Source organism: Octopus sinensis, linkage group LG12 (genome assembly GCF_006345805.1).
Source record: "Octopus sinensis linkage group LG12, ASM634580v1, whole genome shotgun sequence".
In the NCBI taxonomy this organism is placed as follows: Eukaryota; Metazoa; Mollusca; class Cephalopoda; order Octopoda; family Octopodidae; genus Octopus; species Octopus sinensis.
This window is the reverse complement of record NC_043008.1, coordinates 30,332,932-30,354,440: the sequence shown is the minus strand read 5'-3', so window position 1 is coordinate 30,354,440 and position 21,509 is coordinate 30,332,932. Positions and strand designations below refer to the sequence as shown.

The 21,509-nt window shown below is 33.4% G+C and overlaps 1 protein-coding gene across 8 annotated transcripts in view; it reads right to left on the bottom strand.

Annotated features, from left to right (window-relative positions):
* LOC115217977 (protogenin A-like) overlaps window positions 1-21,509 on the bottom strand; it is a 1,479,291-nt gene that overhangs the window by 373,202 nt on the left and 1,084,580 nt on the right. For all 8 annotated transcript variants that reach the window (XM_036507815.1, XM_029787710.2, XM_036507814.1 and 5 more), the window contains one exon: window positions 12,951-13,084. In XM_036507815.1, the coding sequence (XP_036363708.1) occupies window positions 12,951-13,084 (134 nt within the window). The remainder of the gene's footprint in view (window positions 1-12,950; window positions 13,085-21,509) is intronic.

Sequence of the window (21,509 nt, the reverse complement as noted above, 5' to 3'; positions counted from 1 at the left end):
ATATAGGATATTCAAGATGGAGATGAAACTTATGTGGCGAATGGATGTGAAATTAATTTCATTGTAATTGGAGCCTTAGGAGTAGTTGAAACAACAACAAATCTGTACATTCTATATTAGATAACATTACTAAGAGCGGACCAAATCTTATATATGTAGGGATCTTTTCATAAATTCAATAGCATGACATACATTTACACACACACACACACAGACACACACACAAACAAACACACGCATACAAACACACAAACACACACGCGCGTGTACAGAAACACTCACATACACACATACACGAACACACACACCCAGATACACAAAGATGTATTAGATGCTTGCGTCTCACATTGAGCAAAGGTTTCCATTTCTAGGTAAAACACGATAAAAGAGACGCGTCAAATAATAGTAATAATAATAAGAAGAATAAAAATAACAATAATACTAATAATAATGATAATAATAATAATAATAATTTCTTGCAAATGCTCATTTTATAGAGCAACAGCGATCTCATCAAAATAGCCACAATAGTAGTAGTAGTCGTAGTAGTAGTCGTTGTAGCAGTAGTAGTCGTAGTTGTAGCAGCAGCCGCAGAAGTTGTTGTGAGTAAAATAAGTATTGAAAGTGTGCAAAATAATTTCAAAGAAGCATCTAGTGTAAGAGAATGACCATTTCCTTGAGTGCTTTGCAAATTGATATAACGCTTCAAAAAGAATGAAAATATGTGGCAAGAAAGAAAAGGAAAACTCCCCAAACAAATATTGAAAATGACATTCACAAAAGTGAAATAAAAAAAATGGAAACGCAAAATAACAGAAATAATTAAAAAAACTCTGACTGTCAGGAGTGAATAAAAATATTAAAGTAATAAAAGCTGTATTTTCCAGGTTTTACGTATGTGTTTTGAAAAATAAAGCAAAAGCCGAAATAAAACGCAATTCTGAAGTTTGCATATGACATACATAAAAAAATAAATAAAATAAACAAACCGGTAGTCATTGTGGTATATTAAAACCAAGGAAACATAAATTCAATATTGATGCTAAGAAAGAGGTATTTAAAAGCCTATCTCTAGGAATGAAAGTGCTTTTGACAATATCTTATAGTTTCTAAAAAAAGAAATAAACCTGAAACAAATAGTAGAGGAAGAATATATACAACCGCAAACGAAATTACGCACAAACTTAGAAGGAATACTTTTTTATCAATATATATGTATTTTCTGTTTTTATTTTAAATTGGTCTCTCGACTTTTTCAAAGAATATTGCACAGCAACAGGAACAATACAGTCAAGAATCGTAATAATAGCAACAGTAAATAAACTAATTATATTAGTAATTATGAACAGGTTCACTGAAATGTAAAGAGACACACATACTCCAGCACACACTTGTGTAACTACATACAAGTAAACGAAGATATTCGTACACACATATATATATATAAAATACATATATGTATATACACATACCAATATAAATATATACACACACACACATATATATAAACATTTATATATATTTGTATGTATATGTGTATATATATATATATATACACATACATGCCCATATGTGTATGTATATATAAGTACGCATATATATGTGTATTTTTGTGTGGGCATACGTATGTGTACATCTTTTAAATATATTTTTTTCTTTAAAACATCATCTTATTTCAGTAATAAGCAAAGGAAAAATTAGAAGTTTGGTATTACCTAGAGAATGCATATCCCACTACTGTAGATTGTTGATTTTAATTATATTATTGTATATATCTATGAGCCTCTACGTTCTGAGCTCAAATGTTATCAGCGAGAATTTTTTCTTTTTTATTTAAAAATATATGAAACATATGGTTACAACCGAATCCTCACATACTTTTTATACTTAAACTTGTTTAAATCACTGAAGGGCCTCCGTACTGGAACACACGAAACTAGAAGATGTTTAGTATCTATACGGAGCTCAGTTTTGGTAGGACTGATTAGCCTTCTTTTAGAGTTATTAAAGAGCCGAAGTTTGTGATATTCACATCTAATGCATGTTATATGCAGGCTTAAATCTATAGTCTACTTCGCTGATAGAAGCAAATGCTTTGGTCTCAAATTGTATGGAAATATAGTCGTTAATACCAAATATTTTGCACATAGTGCTACTGATATTGATCAATAGGCTGAGATACAAGTTTACATCTATTGCGCGGAAAATTTTGGCTCATCTATCTTCTTAATGTTATAACAAACGCATTTAATGAGGTTTGAAAGATGTTCTAGGTTTTCTTCTCAACTGTTCCATACATTCTTTGTCATTTATTAGGATTGCTCGGTTACAAGAGAAAACTTGTTATATCCTGGGGTACGTTTACAAAAGAAACATGCATGCTATCTTATGCCTATTATCGATACAGAACAATTCCTGGGGTGACGATTTTAGGTGATTTTGGTTTGAAGTCTGAAAGATATCCGTCAGACGTATATATGTTCTTCTGTTTTTTTTCCATCTGTATACATTGCCCCACTTCAAAAAGGAGGGGGAGATGGATGTAAAGAGACAAGTATTAAGAGAGATGAATGTAAAGAGACAAGTATTAAAATAAAGAAGACGAAACGTCTTTCAAATGCGACCTCGGGTGATATTACTTCGTGAAATTTAAAATATGAATCCTTATCTCGTTCTACGAAGCTCATTTGCTGGCGTTTATGCGAAAGAAAGCATTAATATTAGTATATGATAAGTATACTATAAATCTAAAATTGAATAACATAGAGAGTACTAGTCGGCAGATATAAAAGTTACGCTATCTGTCTGAGGATTAATTAAAAAAATGAGGAGTGTTTTACGATTAGATGTATAATACGTAGATAAATATTCATCGTTATGGTTAACGTGATAGGTATAAATGGCTATGATTATATATACATATATATATCCACTATCGGCATGGTGGTGTCTCGGACACCCTTATTTTTAGTTGTAAAAAATTATTACCTTTGTATGGTATTTTTTCCCATGCTGGCCACTTGATAATATCGATATTATCCTTATTTATAAATTTATATACATATATATATATATATTATATATATATATACATACATATATATGCATATGTATATATATATATATATTATATATATATATATATATATATATATATATATATATATATATTATATATTATATATATGTTGTTGATATCAGTGACGTAATATGCATAAGATTTTACTGTTCTATATTTAAGAGATGAGGAATTGCGCACATTATTTACATTATTTACATTTGACGGATATTTGTCCTCATCTTGTTTGTTGTTAACGCAATATTTCAGCTGATGTATTCTCCAGCCGCCATCGGGTGTCCTGGGAGAAATTTCGAACCTGGATTCTCATTCCTAAGGTATTTTTCCGATGTTGTTGTTATTATTATTATTATTATTATTATGATTATTATTATTATTATTATTATTATTATTATTACTATTATTATCATAATCATCATCATCATCATCGTCATTATTCAAGTCACTGCCTGGAATAGTACACGGAATCTTGGGGTTAGTAGTAGATCTAGTGCAGATATGGTTAGCATATCGGAACCGGTATTAAGGAAGGGTAGGAAAATATTAGATTTGTAAGCCCTAAAATCCACTCCATAATTACCCACAGGCATATGGCGTAATAGTTAAGAGCGCGGGCTATAATAATAATGTTAATAATAATAATAATAATAATAATAATAATAATAATAATAATAATAATAATAACAACAACAACAACAACAACAAGATCATCGGAAAAATACTTTAGGAATGAGAACCCAGGTTCGAAATTCCCCCAGGATACCTGAAGAAGGCTGGAGAGTACATAATCTAAAACGTTAACAACAAACAAGATGAGGACAAATATCCCTCAAATATAAATAATGTATAAGATTTTATAAACTACAAGAGTTCGTGAACTAGTTTTTGTGGGATGATGGATCTTGAAGCAGATGAAGCTACGAATAATAGTATGTAAAACTTGAGTTGAATAACTTCGATAGAAAAAGGTTAAGACTGTCCGTGGGACTCAAATCCATAATTTCTGTAAAGATGACATTAGACAAAGGCAGAAAAAAGGGGCTGTGAGTCGACAAATGAATCTACGAGTAAAATTTTTAAAAATCAGCAAGAAATGATGCAAACAAGTTCGATCACTCATCACCAGGTTTCAAATATTATTACAATTTCGATACCTTCTGACAATATTGTTCAATATATTGATATTACCGAAAAAAAAAATAGCATACATTGTAAGACAAGAAGAGTAGCAGAAAAATTGAGTGTGCAGATCTAACGTTAAGCAAAAACAATCTATGGCAAAACTAGGAAAAGATCTGAAACGAAACGAATCAGTAGACAATGTCGATGACAAAAAAAAAATATATATATATATAAATAAATAAAATACAAAACCTCACAACCATGTGTATATGTGCTATATTTGAATATATTTATAAATAAAAGTGAGGTGGGATATTTTATAAAAGATTCCGTCTAAAGAAAATATTAATATTTTTTGCATGTATTCTGTGATATGCTTTTTGTTGTTTTCATCCGCAGGTTTATATTCTGCTATATATTTTTCTTGGAGATAAATATTACTTTGAAAATTATTTTGTGATATTGTACCTCATCTGTGTGATAGTTTGTATCTTATCTGTGTGTTCTATATTTCTGAGACATATGGTGATGTACTATGTTCCACTAGTTTGTGTTTTAAAGAGTAGAGTTTTTTTCTATCTTTCTAGGCTTCTAAACCTTAAGAAACTGCATTCAGTCACCCGAAATCTATTTATTGTCTCTTTAACGCAACAAAATAGGCCGGCTTTGTCTGTAGCTACGGACCACTTGCTTACATATTAGCAATATTCATTCAACTGCTGACTTGTACGAAGTCTGCTGATAAACAAAGTCCCATATGAAACATTGAATTCAAATATTGGCACAAGGTCAGAGAGCGAGTATGTCAATAACCTCGACCTTATTGTTCAACTGGTACTTATTTTATCAATCCCCAATGAATGAGAAGCAAAATCGAACTCAGCGGATTTGAACGAAATACTGCTAGGCACTTTTCCCGACGTGCCATCGATTCTGCTGGCTTGCCGCCTTAGTCCCATCTGAGATATTGGCATTTCTTACAATGTACTTTATGAGATTTCAGAAATGGCTTCGTCCGGAAAGAATTTATGCAGCTTTCTCTATATCTATATCTTTGGTATGTCTAAGTTATGACATGATTTTTTTTTTTAAAGAAAAAGGTAATACAATTTCTTTCATGACATAGTGTATTTTCTGAAAGGTAGATTTCTGGAAATTATCATGGATCACTGACGTGTACTTTAATTCTAAAGTACACCACAATCTATCTTATGAAATCATTCTATGTGATTAGTAGGCTGTTATTGCTTTCCTTGTTGCAATGGATATCAATTATTTATATGACATGTGATATCCTAATCGTATGTAGGTCATATTTTCAAATGATATAATTTTGTTCTCAGCGCACAAAAATCAACAGGAGCGTTAACAGTGAATTTTATTGAATGGTATCTGTGTGACAAACGAGCATGTTGAAATACTATGCGCATGACAGAGAAATCAAAAACTTTTCAAAAGGTGACATAAGCCCACTATTTGTCTACCATATACCAATACAATAATTTAGGGCTGTTGAAACCGTTCAATGAGTGCAAAATGAAAATGGGAAAATTACCCATTCAAGAGCAATATTGAATAATCTGTGTTTTTTTGCTCTGCTCTCACACACTGATAAAACAAGCACTTCCCACATACAAATTGGTTCAGTAAATCATTTGATAGGCACACCCTGCGAGTTTTAGCTGTACTCCCAAAGTAAACTAAGATTTTATAAGGTAGGCCACACCTGAGACAGAAGCAGGATGCTCATGAAGGAGCAACACAACATGTCGAATGAACAACCTCTGAAACACCGAGGCTGTCTTATACGAGTCAAACCAAATGGGCAACCAAACGATCGTAAGTACGTAGGAGCAATGGAATGCTCCTTCAGAACCCGATATAATGACCACAATCCCGCTTCAATGTCCCAGAGAACGGTAGCGCCACAACCCTGGCCATACACGTATGGTTGTTGACAAAAGCGCTTTCGAATATAACATAAAATAGAGGATTCTAGAGAAATATAATGTTTACTTCACTAGCAGCAGAAAATTCAGATTATGCCTGGCTGAGAAATGAGCGATATTAAATATTCTGAACTGCAGAAGTGAAAATTTTAATCCTTGCCCATATGGAAGGAAGTACATCCTTTCATAACTGTGTGCCCTAAAGCATCAGTCACCCAGCTTCGGCCCTTCCGTCACCAATAACTGGGAGTCTGGCAAAGAGTTTGACCAGAGCATACACAAACGCCCTCAAAAACGCATACATCCTAGCACGACAGACATCCTTCCAATACTCATTTTCCACACACCCTTAATATAATCCCCCACACATCTTTGTACCCCTACATACACTATATGCACGCATAAATGCACCAAGATTTTAACCAAAGAAAAGAAAGCACACTACCGAACACAGATGTGTACATACTACTGCAATCGCTATACATATATACTCGACACACATTCTATTTCTACAAGAACACCAACTTTAAAGATACACACATTTCCCATAAACTCTTTTTCAGAAAACTCTCGCCGACTTGCAACACCTTAACTCAACCGCTGCTCGGTTTGTTTTATAATCTTTTTCACTGCAATCACAAACTGAATGTGTCTGTTCACCTCCAAAAATAGACATATTTCATTCCATAACGGCTACCCCTGAAGAGCGCAGTGTTAAATAATCGGATTGTTAACTAACACTCATTTGAATCCCTATTACGAAACTTATTGGTAAAATCGGCCGTGATGGATTGCCTTTACACTGATATATTTATTAACAAACATATGTATAATGAAGGTGAACATTTTAAAATACTTCAAGGTGTGTCGATATGTAGGTTTGTAGTAGTTGTTTCCAAACTTATAAAAGTTCTTTACATCGACTTCAGTAGCTATCCTGGAAATATTTTAGATTCACGTCATTCCATTTATTATCACTTCAAAATTTCACATTTTTTTCAATATTCTTTCATGTCCGTTTGATAACTAATAATGGTGATGATGATGGTGATGATGATGATAATAATAATAATAATAATAATAATAATAATAATAATAATAATAATAATAATAATAATAATAATAATAATAATAATAATAATAATAATAATAATAATAATAATAATAATAATTTTAAATGGAATAATTATTTTTCTTTAGTAATTACTTTAGGCCATTTCTTTTTCAAATATACCTATTAATATATTTATCAGCATATTTTATTGATAACTTTCCTTACATTTTGATTAGTAGTATTATGAGAATTTCCTTTAACTTCAATACAGCCTACTTTCAATGCACTTCACTATTTGTTAAGGCATCATTTTAAATTCTATTCAAGTCTAGAATTCCAGTCTAAACCACAACACATCCTAGCAAACTATGAAATCATTATGTTTGGTTGCAACTTCTCCTGGAACGTTATTGCCACTTCTTCTTCTTCTTCTTCTTCTTCTTCTTCTTCTTCTTCTTCTTCTTCTTCTTCTTCTTCCCCTTCCTACTCCTCCTCCTTCAAATTTATCACCGTCCACTTCCTCTTTATCTTATTCCACTTCGACTTTCATCATCTTTTCTCCACCTCTCCTCCGTCATCCTCTACCCTCCCCTCCCCTCTTCTTCTCTTACTTCTCTTCCTCCCATCCCCTTCTCCTTCTCTCTCCTCCTGCCCTCCTTTCTTCTCTTTCACCTCCTTATTTTCCTTCTTCCACACTTCATACCTTCATTGTTTATGTTTTTCTATACCGTATTCCGTTTCTCTTTTCTCTTTTACTCTTTTACTTGTTTCAGTCATTTGACTGTGGCCATGCTGGAGCACCGCCTTTAGTCGAGCAAATCGACCCCACGACTTATTCTTTGTAAGCCTAGTACTTAATCTATCGGTCTCTTTTGCCGAACCGCTACGTTACAGGGACGTAAACACACCAGCATTGGTTGTCAAGTGACATTGGGGGAACAAATTCAGACACACAAACATACACACATACACACACACACATATATATACATACGCACACACGCACACACACACACATATATATACATATATATATATATATACATATATATATATATATATATAAACGACGGGCTTCTTTCAGTTTCCGTCTACCAAATCCACTCACAAGGATTTGGTCGGCCCGAGGTTATAGTAGAAGACCCTTGCCCAAGGTGCCACGCCCTGGGACTGAACCCAGAACCATGTGGTTGGTAAGCAAGGTACTTACCACACAGCAGCTCCTACGCCAGCTTCTTTCTCAAACATATATGCAGATCTCACATAAATTCAAATTAAATCCTCCGAAAAATGCCAAAAAGTCAAACTGAAATAATCATTCTGAAAGGGTCCAAGGTATTGCTGGAATATTGAATATTTTTTTAGTATCTGAAAGTTTTGTTTACTTCAGTGCACAGTACTCATCGAGTATGGTGTTGCATTAGCTCTCATTTAACCGCCGATTTTGTGCTGTGCTCTTTGATAATAGAGTAGTGTAACATTACTAAATTATCGTCGATGTCTCTCTCTCTCTCTCTCTCTCTCTCTCTCTCTCTGTATATATATATATATATATATATATATATATATAGTATGTTCACATGCGTTGTAACAGCGTGTCGCTGCATCCACTATTTGTTGATGGTTCCGGAACAACTTTGCAGCACTCAGGCGACAGCCGTCTACCCCATGGGTCTATTTGACTGGTCGCTGCCGGTGAGGATTTACGGGGTTAGGGTGCGAATCATACATCAACCTCTTTTCGTCGTATTTACGACACTCAGAGAGAATCATGGGTCTATTCCTTGACATGCTTGGTCTCCCCACAGCACTAGAGCAAGGGTTTGCTCAAGAGCAAAACACGCAGACCGGTCAGGGATTCAAACTCACCTTCTAGTGATCGTGAACGCAACAATATATATTTGCCTATAAATATAGTGTATTTCTATATTTGAACGTGTTTTCTTTGCTTATAATTTTTTATCTAAGATTTAAAAACAATGTGACAGATATCTATTTCACATAAAAACAGAGTTTATATGTATTCGTTTCTCTCTTTTATTCAATATTGTCTTTCGTTCTAATTATTAGTAGCATTGGATATTTGTTGAACAACAAGACAATATTTGTGCGCATATTATTTAACCGTATAATATTCTATGATTATGATATCTTCTAGGATTAAAATCTGCCGTTGTATATTTGAAAGATGTTGCTAAATTTCTAAATTGTTAGTATGTAGAATTAAACAGAAATATTTCACTCTGCGATCATCGGAAACATAATTTTACGAGGAACGATGGATCCCGAAGCAGATGAAGCTATAAGTAGTATTTGCGGTGTTTGTCATTTCTAAGTAGTTTATTGAAAACTTATCTTCTGAGCATAATACAAATTATATTTAGAATATGTGTAACTTTCAAGGACAATTAATTGCAATTTTTAATAAATAACGAATATTTTCTAACATAGCCTTGCTAAAAGCTAAACTTTAATTGAAACTTGAAGTAAATATTTCTTCTGTTCTGCACAATATTTATGTTTTATGTTTGTTTCACACTCAAAATACTTACCTCTATATTATTAATCAACTCGCTCACCTCTCCCACCCATACTTTCATTTATCTAGCATTCTATATGCAGTACTATCTCTATCACGATCACTCTGTCATTTGCTCGCTATTCATCTAATAGTCATGTGTACATATAATTCACCTAACAATATATCTGCGTCGCTATTACATTCTTTTGACTATATACTCGGTCTCTTTCAGGTTATTTCTTTGATCACAATTCAATGTTTACAGATGTCTACAATATTATGACTGACGTAGTCACCTTCGTAATATAACCTGCTCTTAGCCAGTAACCCTTTCAGTGAACTATTTCAAATAATACACAATGAGTCCAATTGATACCTTTACATTTTCGAAACTAGGATCATATATCAATACCTCTCATGAGAAACTATTGATGTCAGAGATGATTATGTGTTGCTACTATTATCTATTATGTCGTAGTCGTTGTATTTATGTCTCATTATACCTAACTGTTTGAAATATTTTCGAAATACTCATTTTTACTTACAACACAATATCAGATAATACAAAGGCACTTTCCTAAAAACATACTATCTAAGCTGTTATAAAGAGGTTATCGCAAGTTACTATAATCAATTAGAGCAGCTTTCTGCTATTCCATCGCATTTTAATTCAGTTTTGTATGAGAGGCATCCATGCTATTATGTAAAAATGCGACTTTCGCAGAACAGCTATCTAGTGACGATATAATTTTGAAATTCCTTGTATGATTAATAAATCACATTCGTCCCTGTGCTTCGGAAACAAGGTCTGAAATACTTGTTGATTATTATTTCAGTTCCAAACAACATTTATAGTGTTCAGTCATATTTGGCGACATGTGAAAAGTGAATTCAACCATAGCTTTTGGTTCAGCATGAAGTATCAATTTGTTTCAATCATAGAAAACTGTACAGAAGCCCGAATATCTAGGAGTACGTTTGGGTATATATGTGTGTGCGTATTTACACATATATTTATATACATGTATGAGTATATAGGGTTATGTATGTATATTGGAGAAGAATGTGAGGAATCTGGTGATAGTCTCACGTTACATGTTAGCGATAATTCTCTGCATACATTTGCACATACGCTCACTTCATTATCTGTGTGCGACATGCTATGAAACTGCCGCATTTAGTCAAGTTCAGCAATTCATCAATCATATAATTATAAAAAGTCCTCTTGCTATATTTTGTTTCAGTAATATTAACCCACTTTTTTTTTCCAATTTAAATGGTCAAGTTTATTAAATCCGAATTGCACGATTTCTCTAAAATGGAGTCGTTTGATCAGCAGAATGATTAAAGTATCGAATGAAATCAGTGTGGTATTCATTTTATTTCTGTATGTTCTAAGTTTCATTATAGGTTAAAAAAAAAACAAGAAAGTGCAATTCAAGTGCTAGGCCGACTTAATCGACTGTAGATTTTGTGTTTAAATTACCTCACATCAAATCATTATTATCTGTTTGTAATACATTATTGCATCATAATCACTCATAACACATATCTTGTTAGTCACTCAAACATGCACGAACATTGTCACTTTGAAAGCAGACCCAATTAAAATTCCGTCTTAAAGACGTTAAGTTGGTGGTATATTGAAATAACGTGTCACTTGCATAATTTCCAGTTGAACATCAGACGCAATATCATCACTAACAATAGATTATTTACGTTGGGCAGTCAAAAATTTAAGCTTAAATACATGGATATTTTAGGCACTGTTGAAAAAGGAGTATTTGGAAATAAAACCCAGTAATATATTTTTCTGCTCTACTGTGTAGCTGTTCTTAACCAGCAATGCCGTGAGTAGCTTCGTGGAGTTGTTGGAATCTATAATTATGTTTAAAGCTGGAAAATTGTTAATCGTTTAAGGTACGATATTCTTTACTGATATAACAGATCATCAATGAGCTCTTCACTTGGCACTCCGCGGGCAAGATCATATTTTTTTTTTATTATACTGAGATATTTTAAATTTTACACAAATTGATTGTCAACAAAGTCGCAGCTACATTCCCAATCTCAGTAGAAGGATAAAATCATTACTTGCTGAACTGAACTAAAATGCTACAAACTGGTAGAAAACAGGATAAACTCAGAACCTGGTTGGTAACTTCCTATCTTGGAGGACGAGCAACAGTTGGTCCCTAATTTCGGATTTCTTTTTTCTTCTTCGTTGTTTCGTTGAGGAAAATTTGATTACATATAATCAGTCATGGAAATAGAACTAATGTAATCCCAAGATCTGAGTTTGTAGATTATATATAATTTCCAGTCTATGATTGAATTATGAAGTTAATTTCCAGAAATAAAACAGACTAAAATGAAGTAAACTTTTGTTCAATGTATTTTTATTTTCAGCATTACGTTGCTGTAAATCATTGCCCTTCGCAATCACAATACTAAAATCAACGCACTGTGCAACTCACCAAATCGGGTTAATTGGCAGAGCTTATTGTAAAACCACAAGACCTTACAAACAGTGAGAGATGACATGAATGGCCTGATAGTAATGGCGTTATATTTCTAGTGTGAAATGTTATGTGAAATAAACATTTTCAAGGTGACATCTGATTACAATACACTTGATTTTAATAATTTTATTTTCCAGCATATCTTAACCTGATGTGTTCTAAAACATATAAATATAGTTAGCAATAAATCAGTTTATTTATATCTAGACTAGTTTAATGGTACTGAGAGTAAAATTGTAACTTTTGTTAGATGTTTCTATAGTTCTTTAACATTTTGTATGTACATAATGAACAGCCAACATTCAGTTATCTGTTTGTAGCGTTTAATAAAAGCAAAGAAAAACAGAGAAAAAATGTTAGATGGATGGAAAAATACTAAAGAATCTATAATATATAAATTTTGTGGGTAAATGTGCTCATGAAGATAAAAAATATATGAAAATTCTGTTCGGATATGCGGCACTCAATCCTCTGATCTTTATACTGTGTGGATCCTGATTTAAGTAAGTTTACACAACGTTCTTAAATATATTTGTTTGATGTGTGCGCTTATGTGTGATTTTGTTTGCATGTATGAATCTGTCAATATATACATGTTATTTTCTTTTTCGTGGGTGCACGTGCCGATGCATATTTTTTGCGTGGGTGCACATGGTGAGGCATATTTGCAAAATATAGGAAATGTAAAATATATTACACTCACAAATTTTGTTCCCAATTTATCTACGGAACACCGCAACGTTGCTAATTGTCCTCGTCTGTATGTGACATTGGTTGGGGTCGGAAGAAATCTCGGTATTTGTGTCGACATGATGCTCGGCATAATAACACCAATTACTGAAATTGGAATTGAATATCAGAATTAATTTTACTATGAATAACGTGTGAGATAAACATAAAACAGAGAAACATATAATAATAGATATGAAAATCAATACAAAAAATTAAACAGTTAATAAGTTTCCAGTGCTAAATAATCTTTTGAGTTTAATTATGAAGACTATAATGACAGCCACGAGGAAGTAGAAGCTACTGCTAATGATCATGATATGGAGGAGGAGGGGGATAATTTTGGCAATATTAATGATAATGATAATTACACTAATAATAATTTTATATTATATCAAGCTCTTAGCAGCAGTCGGCGACGTAAGTCTCCAGTCTCCATTAATTACTAGAGGTTCGGATTTGATTCTGTATATATGCATAATACGCTAGCAGATAGACTGATACATGTATGCATGGTTAAATACATAATATATATTTGACAAGGCGGTGAAGTGGTAGAATCGTTTGCATGCCGGGTAAAAACTTAGCCGCATTTCGTCCGTCTTTAGGTTCTGAGTTCAGATTCCCCAGGCGTTGACTGAACCTTTCATTCCTTCGGGGTCGATAAAATAAGTACCAGTAGAGCACTGGGGTCGATCTGATCAACTTAACTCCTTCCTTAATGTTGCTGAACTTGTGTCAAAATTTGAAACCAATATATACATTTGGCATAAATCGAGTGAAATATTCATCTCGTGTTCGATGTGAACTCAAAAACATATTAACAGGTTGTAGGAAAAAAATTCTGCTTTATATCATAATTAAAATATGCTCTTTATCAAAGTACTGGATAAAAAGATTTGACCTAAGGATATGTAATATGAGTGTATACAAATATAAACTCATGCTGTATATTTATAATAAATGCTTTTCGGTAATCATTCAAGTCTAATGGAATTTCAGGCGAGTTAGCAGTCCCTGCATTTCAACTGCGTGCGTCACGGTTCATATGATAAAATGAATTGAGGACAAGTGAAAAACACAAGGAAAAAAAGATGCAAGTAATTCTATTTTAAAAACTGTTTCGTTTTTGTTATTGAAGAAAAACTTGACTTAAAATTGCTCTTCTCAATATACAGCCTGGATATAAACTTCAAACAACTTATATTTGAATGTTCTATAAGGTAGGTCCGTCGTAATTGCATGCTTCCAGAATTCTTATATTTTTAGTAAACACATTCATATTCTTGGACTGTCATGTTTTGTTTTCACATTCCTTTACACTTTTTTCCACGAGATATGATATTTATAAAAACTCATGTATACATATATATATATATATATATATATATATATATATATATATATATATAACGTAAAGTATACTAGCCATATCAATATGGCTAACCACTGAGGGTGGGTGTTACTGTAGCTTTTAGCCCCAGGAGATCATCGACACCAGCTGGCTTTAGGCACACTTTCTGTGCTCTTATGATATTTGCAAAGGGAGGTCATCCCCTGTCGTGAACCTAAGTGATACGCACGGACTGCAGTTTCGACGTAATTTACCTCTTGTCAACGTACGGTAATCACCGGTTTGCGACGAACGGAAGACCTGTTTGCAAATACTTATAGGTTTTTCTAGTGACTTCCGTCACTGATTTCGAAAAACCGTCTGCAAGCAATAATAAATCTCTGAACGAGTTTTTCGAAATCAGTGATGGAAGTCACTAGAAAAAACTTTAAGTATTTGAAACAGGTCTTCCTTTCGTCGTAAACCGATGATTACCGTACATTGACAAGAGGCAAGTTAAAAATTAAAAGCTACAGTAACACCCATCCTTAGTGGTTAGCCATATTGATATGGCTAGTATATTTTACGTTGTCGAGCGGTTACTGTTTACATCTCGTTCAGAGATTTATTATTCCTTTCGTCGTAAACCGGTGATTACCCTACGTTGACAAGAGGCAAATTACCTCGAAACTGCAGTCCGTGCGCATCACTTAGGTTTACAAGAGGGGATGACCTCCCTTTGCAAATATCATAAGGGCACAGAAATTGTGCCTAAAGCCAGCTGGAGACGATGATCTCCTGGGGCTAAAAGCTACAATAACAGCCACCCTTAGTGGTTAGCCATATTGATATGGCTAGTATACTTTACGTTGTCGAGCGGTTACTGTTTACATCTTGCTCAGAGATTTATTATTGCTATATATATATATATATATATATATATATATATATATATTATATATATATATATAAAATAGAAAAGAGTGAAGAAAAAACTACAGAAGGCTTGTTTTATAAGATTAAAGAATATATTTAAGTCGTTATGTTAGAAGAATGTTATAAAATTTTGCATATAGTAACATAGTTTTTGGAGAAATTACCGGTTTCCTGTTAACTTTTCAAATTTCTCAAATGTCTTTATATACATCTTTATATACAAGCGATTATCTCCCTTATACCGGAAGAAATCACCTATTACCTCCCCCTGCCTGGAACACTCTCTTTGCACTGCATAACGAAGACATGACACGATGTATATAAAGACATTTGAGATATTTGAAAAGTTAATACGAAACCGGTATTTTCTCCAAAAACTATGTTATTATATGCAAAATTTTATAACATTCTTCTAACATAACGACTCAAATATATTCTTTAACCTCATAAAACAAGCCTTCTGTAGTTTTTTCCCTCTTTTCTATTTTCTATATATCCAACCACGTGCTTTCACACACCAACTTTCTCACCTATATATATATATATATATATATATATATATATATATATATATGATTGTAGATATATATGTGTGTGTGTATGTGTATGTGTATATGTATGTGTGTAGGTATATATATATATAAATATGTGAGTGTGTGCGTGCGCGCGCGATTTGTGAGAGAGAGAAAGAGCGAGAGAGAGAGTCATCGCCACTATTAAATGCAACAATAACAACATACCGATATAGCTGTTGCTTTTTGTTGAAGCTTACTATCAACGCCGATGTTTATCGTGTTGCAATAAACAATGACATGAAACAGTGGCAGGCTGAATATAGAGGGGTATCATTACGGTGACACAAAATGTTGAATATCATAAACTGTATTGTCAAATACCTGTGTAATTTGTTATGGTGCAGTGTTATCTTCTAGATGAAGATAATATGAAAGTGTTTTATACATCAATATATGTTTTACATATGTATATATATATATATATTTATATATATATATATATATGTTTTGATAGATCGTTAGTTCCTTCACGCATTTTTTCTCTCCTTGTTTTTTTCTGTGTATCTTTCTGTCGAAGAGCGTAGGCTCGAAACGTAAAATACTTTTTCTATTTCTATTCCTGAGCGCTATACTAATACATTTGTTTGTACTCCACCTGCCTTCGTCTTTTGTTTATTTTCGTAAACTTTCCGGTTATGTATATATATATATATATATATATATATATATATATATATAATATATATATATATATATATATAAGCACACAGGAAATGTGTCGAAGCCAACAGGAAGCGTCGATGCTTCCTAGGGCTAAACAGCGGTGGTGCAATCCCCTACTGTCACGTTAAGTTGACAGTATACAACCACTATATATATATATATATATATATATATATATATATATATATATATATATATATATGTATATATATATGTATGTATACATATATAAATCAATATATTTGTGTTATACTGTTATACATTCTATTTTTATATTCTTACATTTGTTTCAGTTACTTGACTGTGGCCATACTGTAGCACCAGTGTTAGTCGAACAAATCAACCTCAAGACTTAGTCTTTGTAAACCTGGTACTTATTCTATCGGTTCTTTTGCCGAATCGCTAACTTGCGGTGACACAAACATAGCAATATCGGTTGTCAAGCGATGTGGGTGGGGGCAAACACAGACACAAGAACATTATATATATATATTATATATATATATATATATATATATATATATATACGTCGGGTTTTTTCAGTTTCCCTCTACCAAATCTACGCACAACCCTTTGGTCTGCCCGAGACTATAGTAGAAGATACTTATATTATTTACAATTGAAGGATATTTGTTCTCATCTTGTTTGATGTTAACACAATATTTCGGCTGATATACCCTCCAGTCTTCATCAGGTGTCTGGGAGAAATTTGGAGCCTGAGTTCTCAATTCCTAATGTTGTTGTTATTATTATTATTATTATTATTATTATTATTATTATTATTATTATTATTATTATTATTATTATTATTATTGAGTGAGAGAGCAGTGCATGCCATCAAAGTGACACTGGGGTAAAATATACGAAGCCCAATATACCCATCATGACTACCCGTCTGATAAGGGTACACCAGGCACATGCATCACAACCATATGTGCGCGACATGTTGATCTCATATCAAGATAAACAGCACATGACCTTGCAGGTGGGGCCCAGAATTTTCTTCAGGTTGAGTAGCACATCCCGCCCAAAAGGTCCCTGAATAAGGATTGTTTAAGGATGTTGAAAGAACCACCCATGTTTCCAGAGGTGAATTATTCAAACCCCAAAGAATCCCTCTCAACATATGGCTATGATGCTCCGCCACTACTTCTGCTCGTGATCAGAGATGCACATATAGTCAGCCTCTAAGGGACATGCTCAACTGGTTAAGGTCAAACAACTGACAAGCAAATCTGTGGTATTGAGCAGAATATTTGCTGTAGCCCATCTTTTATACCAAGACAAAACAATGTACATGATAACACTTCCAATCAGTTAAGATCAGAAGCCATGAGAGCCACTGCCTGGTACTGTATCAGGGCATTATTATTATTATTTTATTATTATTATTATTATTATTATTATTATTATTATTATTATTATTGGGGTTATTAGCCCGTGCTCTTAACCACTACGCCATATGTCCGTGGGCAGTAATGGAGTGAATTTTAGGGTCTATAAATCTAATATTCTACTATCCTTCCTTCATACCGGTTCCCACATGCTGTTCATATCTGCACTTGGTCTGCTTAGGAGGTTGTTGGGCCCTAGTGTATGTGCTGCTTCTTTTAGTTTGCGTATTTTCGAGTGGCGTTCTCTGTCTATTATTTTAACTTCACCCCACAGAGGGAGGTGGTCTCTATTTTTTCATACATGATCAGCTATATCCGATTTATCAATATGTTCCCGTGTCACAGCTTTGTGATGTTCCTCTACCCTTATTTTGAGGGGACGGTATGTTTCGCCTTTGTATAACCTATCACAGCTCCATGGGATGGAGTACACGCAGTTCTTAGTCATATTCTCTTCTATTGGTGGTTTTACTCGAAGGAGATATTTGCGAAGTGTTGTATTACTTTTGAATACCGTCCTGATATCATATGGTCCGCATATCTTTTGTGTCTTTTCGGAGAGGCCTTTCACATTGGGTTGACAGACTGTGGACAGTTTATCGGTTCCATCCCCTCTTTTCTTCATAATTGGGGAGGGGTAGTTTTGGGGTAGTTGTTGCATAATAGATTGTTACTGAGCTTGATCATTTCTTCCTGATGGGTATCACAATTGCTACTTATATTCATTGCTCGATGTTTTAGGCAGTTTCGAACTTACCCCAAGACACTTGATGAAGGCTTGATGGCATATCAGCCGAAACGTTGTGTTAAGAACAAACAAGATGAGGACAAATATCCGTCAATTGTAAATAATGTACATAATTCCTCATCTCTTAAGCATAGAACTGTAGAAGCTACTTGGCCAATGTGCCACGGAGAAACACATTGTTTGTAAGCTAGCTACTTACCACACTACCACACCTGTGCTTCTATATCCATAATTATATAGTAGATATTTATTCTTTTCCTTTTTGCTTTTATTCATTTTCCTTCGTTGGATAAAACCCATGCTGGGTGTCACTTGACATATTTATTTGAATAAACAGACCCCAGTGCGTATTACACTATCGTTCTGACTTGCTGAGCGGCTACGTTACCAATACATAAACACTTCAGAATAGTATGTCAAATGATGCTGAAGTAAACACATAGACAGGCACAAAATCAAAATACACATGCATTTATATATTTATAAGTAACAGGATTCTACGTAGTTTTCGTCCTACCAAATACCAGAAACCGTGAAGTGAGACTGAACGTGAAACCATGTATGGAAAGTGAAAATTTTAATTGCGGATCATATCTCTATGTATCTGTACAATATACGATGCGTTATGAAATATTCATAGTATGCTGAATTACTAGTATAGTCAATTGAAAACTGCTTTCGCCAGTTGCAATGTATCATTTCGCAGTACAATTTAGTGACTCGTAAATTTCTAAATTTTCCTAAACGTTTGTTTTAACGAGTTGTGTTCATATGCGTTGCATCACGAGATATAGCCAAACATCTATATGTTTCTCTTGTATGGGAAACAAAAGCTTTTCTACAGCGTTTAACCCAAAGCAATTTGAAACGCTGTAGAAAGATTTCAGCAATAAATGAAACGGTGCAAATTCTATTGTCAGAATGTCATTCATATCATTTGCATTAAAATAAGTTGCCGATTTATGAACAATAATTTCGTTCCTTAATAGAATGTCTTCTGAGCTGTTTGGAGCGGATTGACGTCAAAGAGTAATGAGCTACTAGTTAATATCAGTATGGATATCACAATGAATGGATATCACAATGAACATCGTGTATCAATGTCCGAGTTCTACTATACCACAGGGAACTTCACGTCAGAGATTCTGCCACCACATATTTCATGAGGGCACCATTTATTTCTTCTCAGTACCTGCCATGCGCTTCTAACAAAGTATGGCAAGTAGAATAACTCCTTATGTTTAAAGATTCCATATAGCATCCAAGAATAACAAATTGAAAAGTGAGCGTGTGTATTCATACATACACACACACACACACAACACACACCACACACACACACACATATATATATATATATATATATATATATATATATATATATATATATATGTATGTATATACGAACACAGACACACACACACATACATATAAGCATGCATACATAAACGTACATATATTGGGAAGGTGTTGGTTTATTGAATTTCAGACGATTCTTTTGTTCTCACTCGTATATTATTTCTTTTATGTTGGCATAGAGGCACGCATATCTATCTATCTGTCTATCTCTCTCTCTCTCTCTCTCTCTCTCTCTCTCTATATATATATATATATATATATATATATATATATATTATGTGTGTGTGTATGTATGTACTCAGCCATCTAACTGCGCAAGTGCTTTTTCGGACTGTACTTTTCCTTCTCACCGGATATTTCCGCTTACCTTTGTCTCACTAATGTGCAAATTGTCACATACCCGCTTTTTGCCACATTAACCAGTGCATTTACTGTCTACAACGTTTGGCTTTTGTGGGTGTAAATATATATATATATATATATATATATATATATATATATATGCATATATAATGGTAAGTACATTGTTTTGACTTTTCCTTTCTTTGCTTTTACTCTTGATTTAGCCAAATATATGTATATATATATATATATATAAATATAATAGAAAGAATCTCTCAAGAAGGTCTTAAAAAACAGGCAAATGAATCGGCTCTTAACTTGTAATACTCTAAAGGAGCCACGCCTCATCTTGGTCATGACTTCTGAGTGCCCATCTACTGTCACTTATAGTCACTTGGATATCAGAGTTTTGTGCATTTAAGCAGCGTAAATATAATCGTAACTCTGCTTACTTGACTCAGCTTTCAAATCTTTACATAAAGAAGAATTAATGATTGTACGTATGGTAACAGTGAAACTTCAGTGCTAGCATAGTCACTCATTCAGAGCTACTTCTGAATGAGTTGAAATCTAAAAATATAAAATGAGTTAAAATATAGAACTTTTGCCTTTGAAATGGCATGGATATCGTTTTCGTTCCTCCTCGACCGTTGTAACACCACTTCTCTGTCTCTGTGATTGCCTTTAGGGCTATAGGGCTTTGCTGCTGTTCTTCCCAGATGTTTCATCAGATCATAAGTACGTTTAACCATATATATTTGCCCGAGGTCGTATATATATATGTATATATATATATATATATATATATATATATATATATATATATATATATATAAAGTTGGAGTTTACAAAAAACGAAAGACGAAAACAGGTGTATAAACAACAAACTCGGGAAGGTGAAAAAGTTTTTAGGTTTCGAGCCTACATTCGTCAGCAGGAAGCAACACGAGAAAATATACAGAGGCAAAATACAAAAAGAAAGCTTTATTAGTGAACGAGAAAGTATGACCACATTCTTATCGGGAAATTTCCAGTGAAAAAAAGAAATTAAGTAAAACTATTACTGGTATTTATACTCCGGTGAAATTAAGAAATCAAGTCGTAAATTAAGTATCGTCATTATAGGTATTTATACTTTGGTGAAATAAACGAAACATTTGGACTCCATCACTGTGCATACACA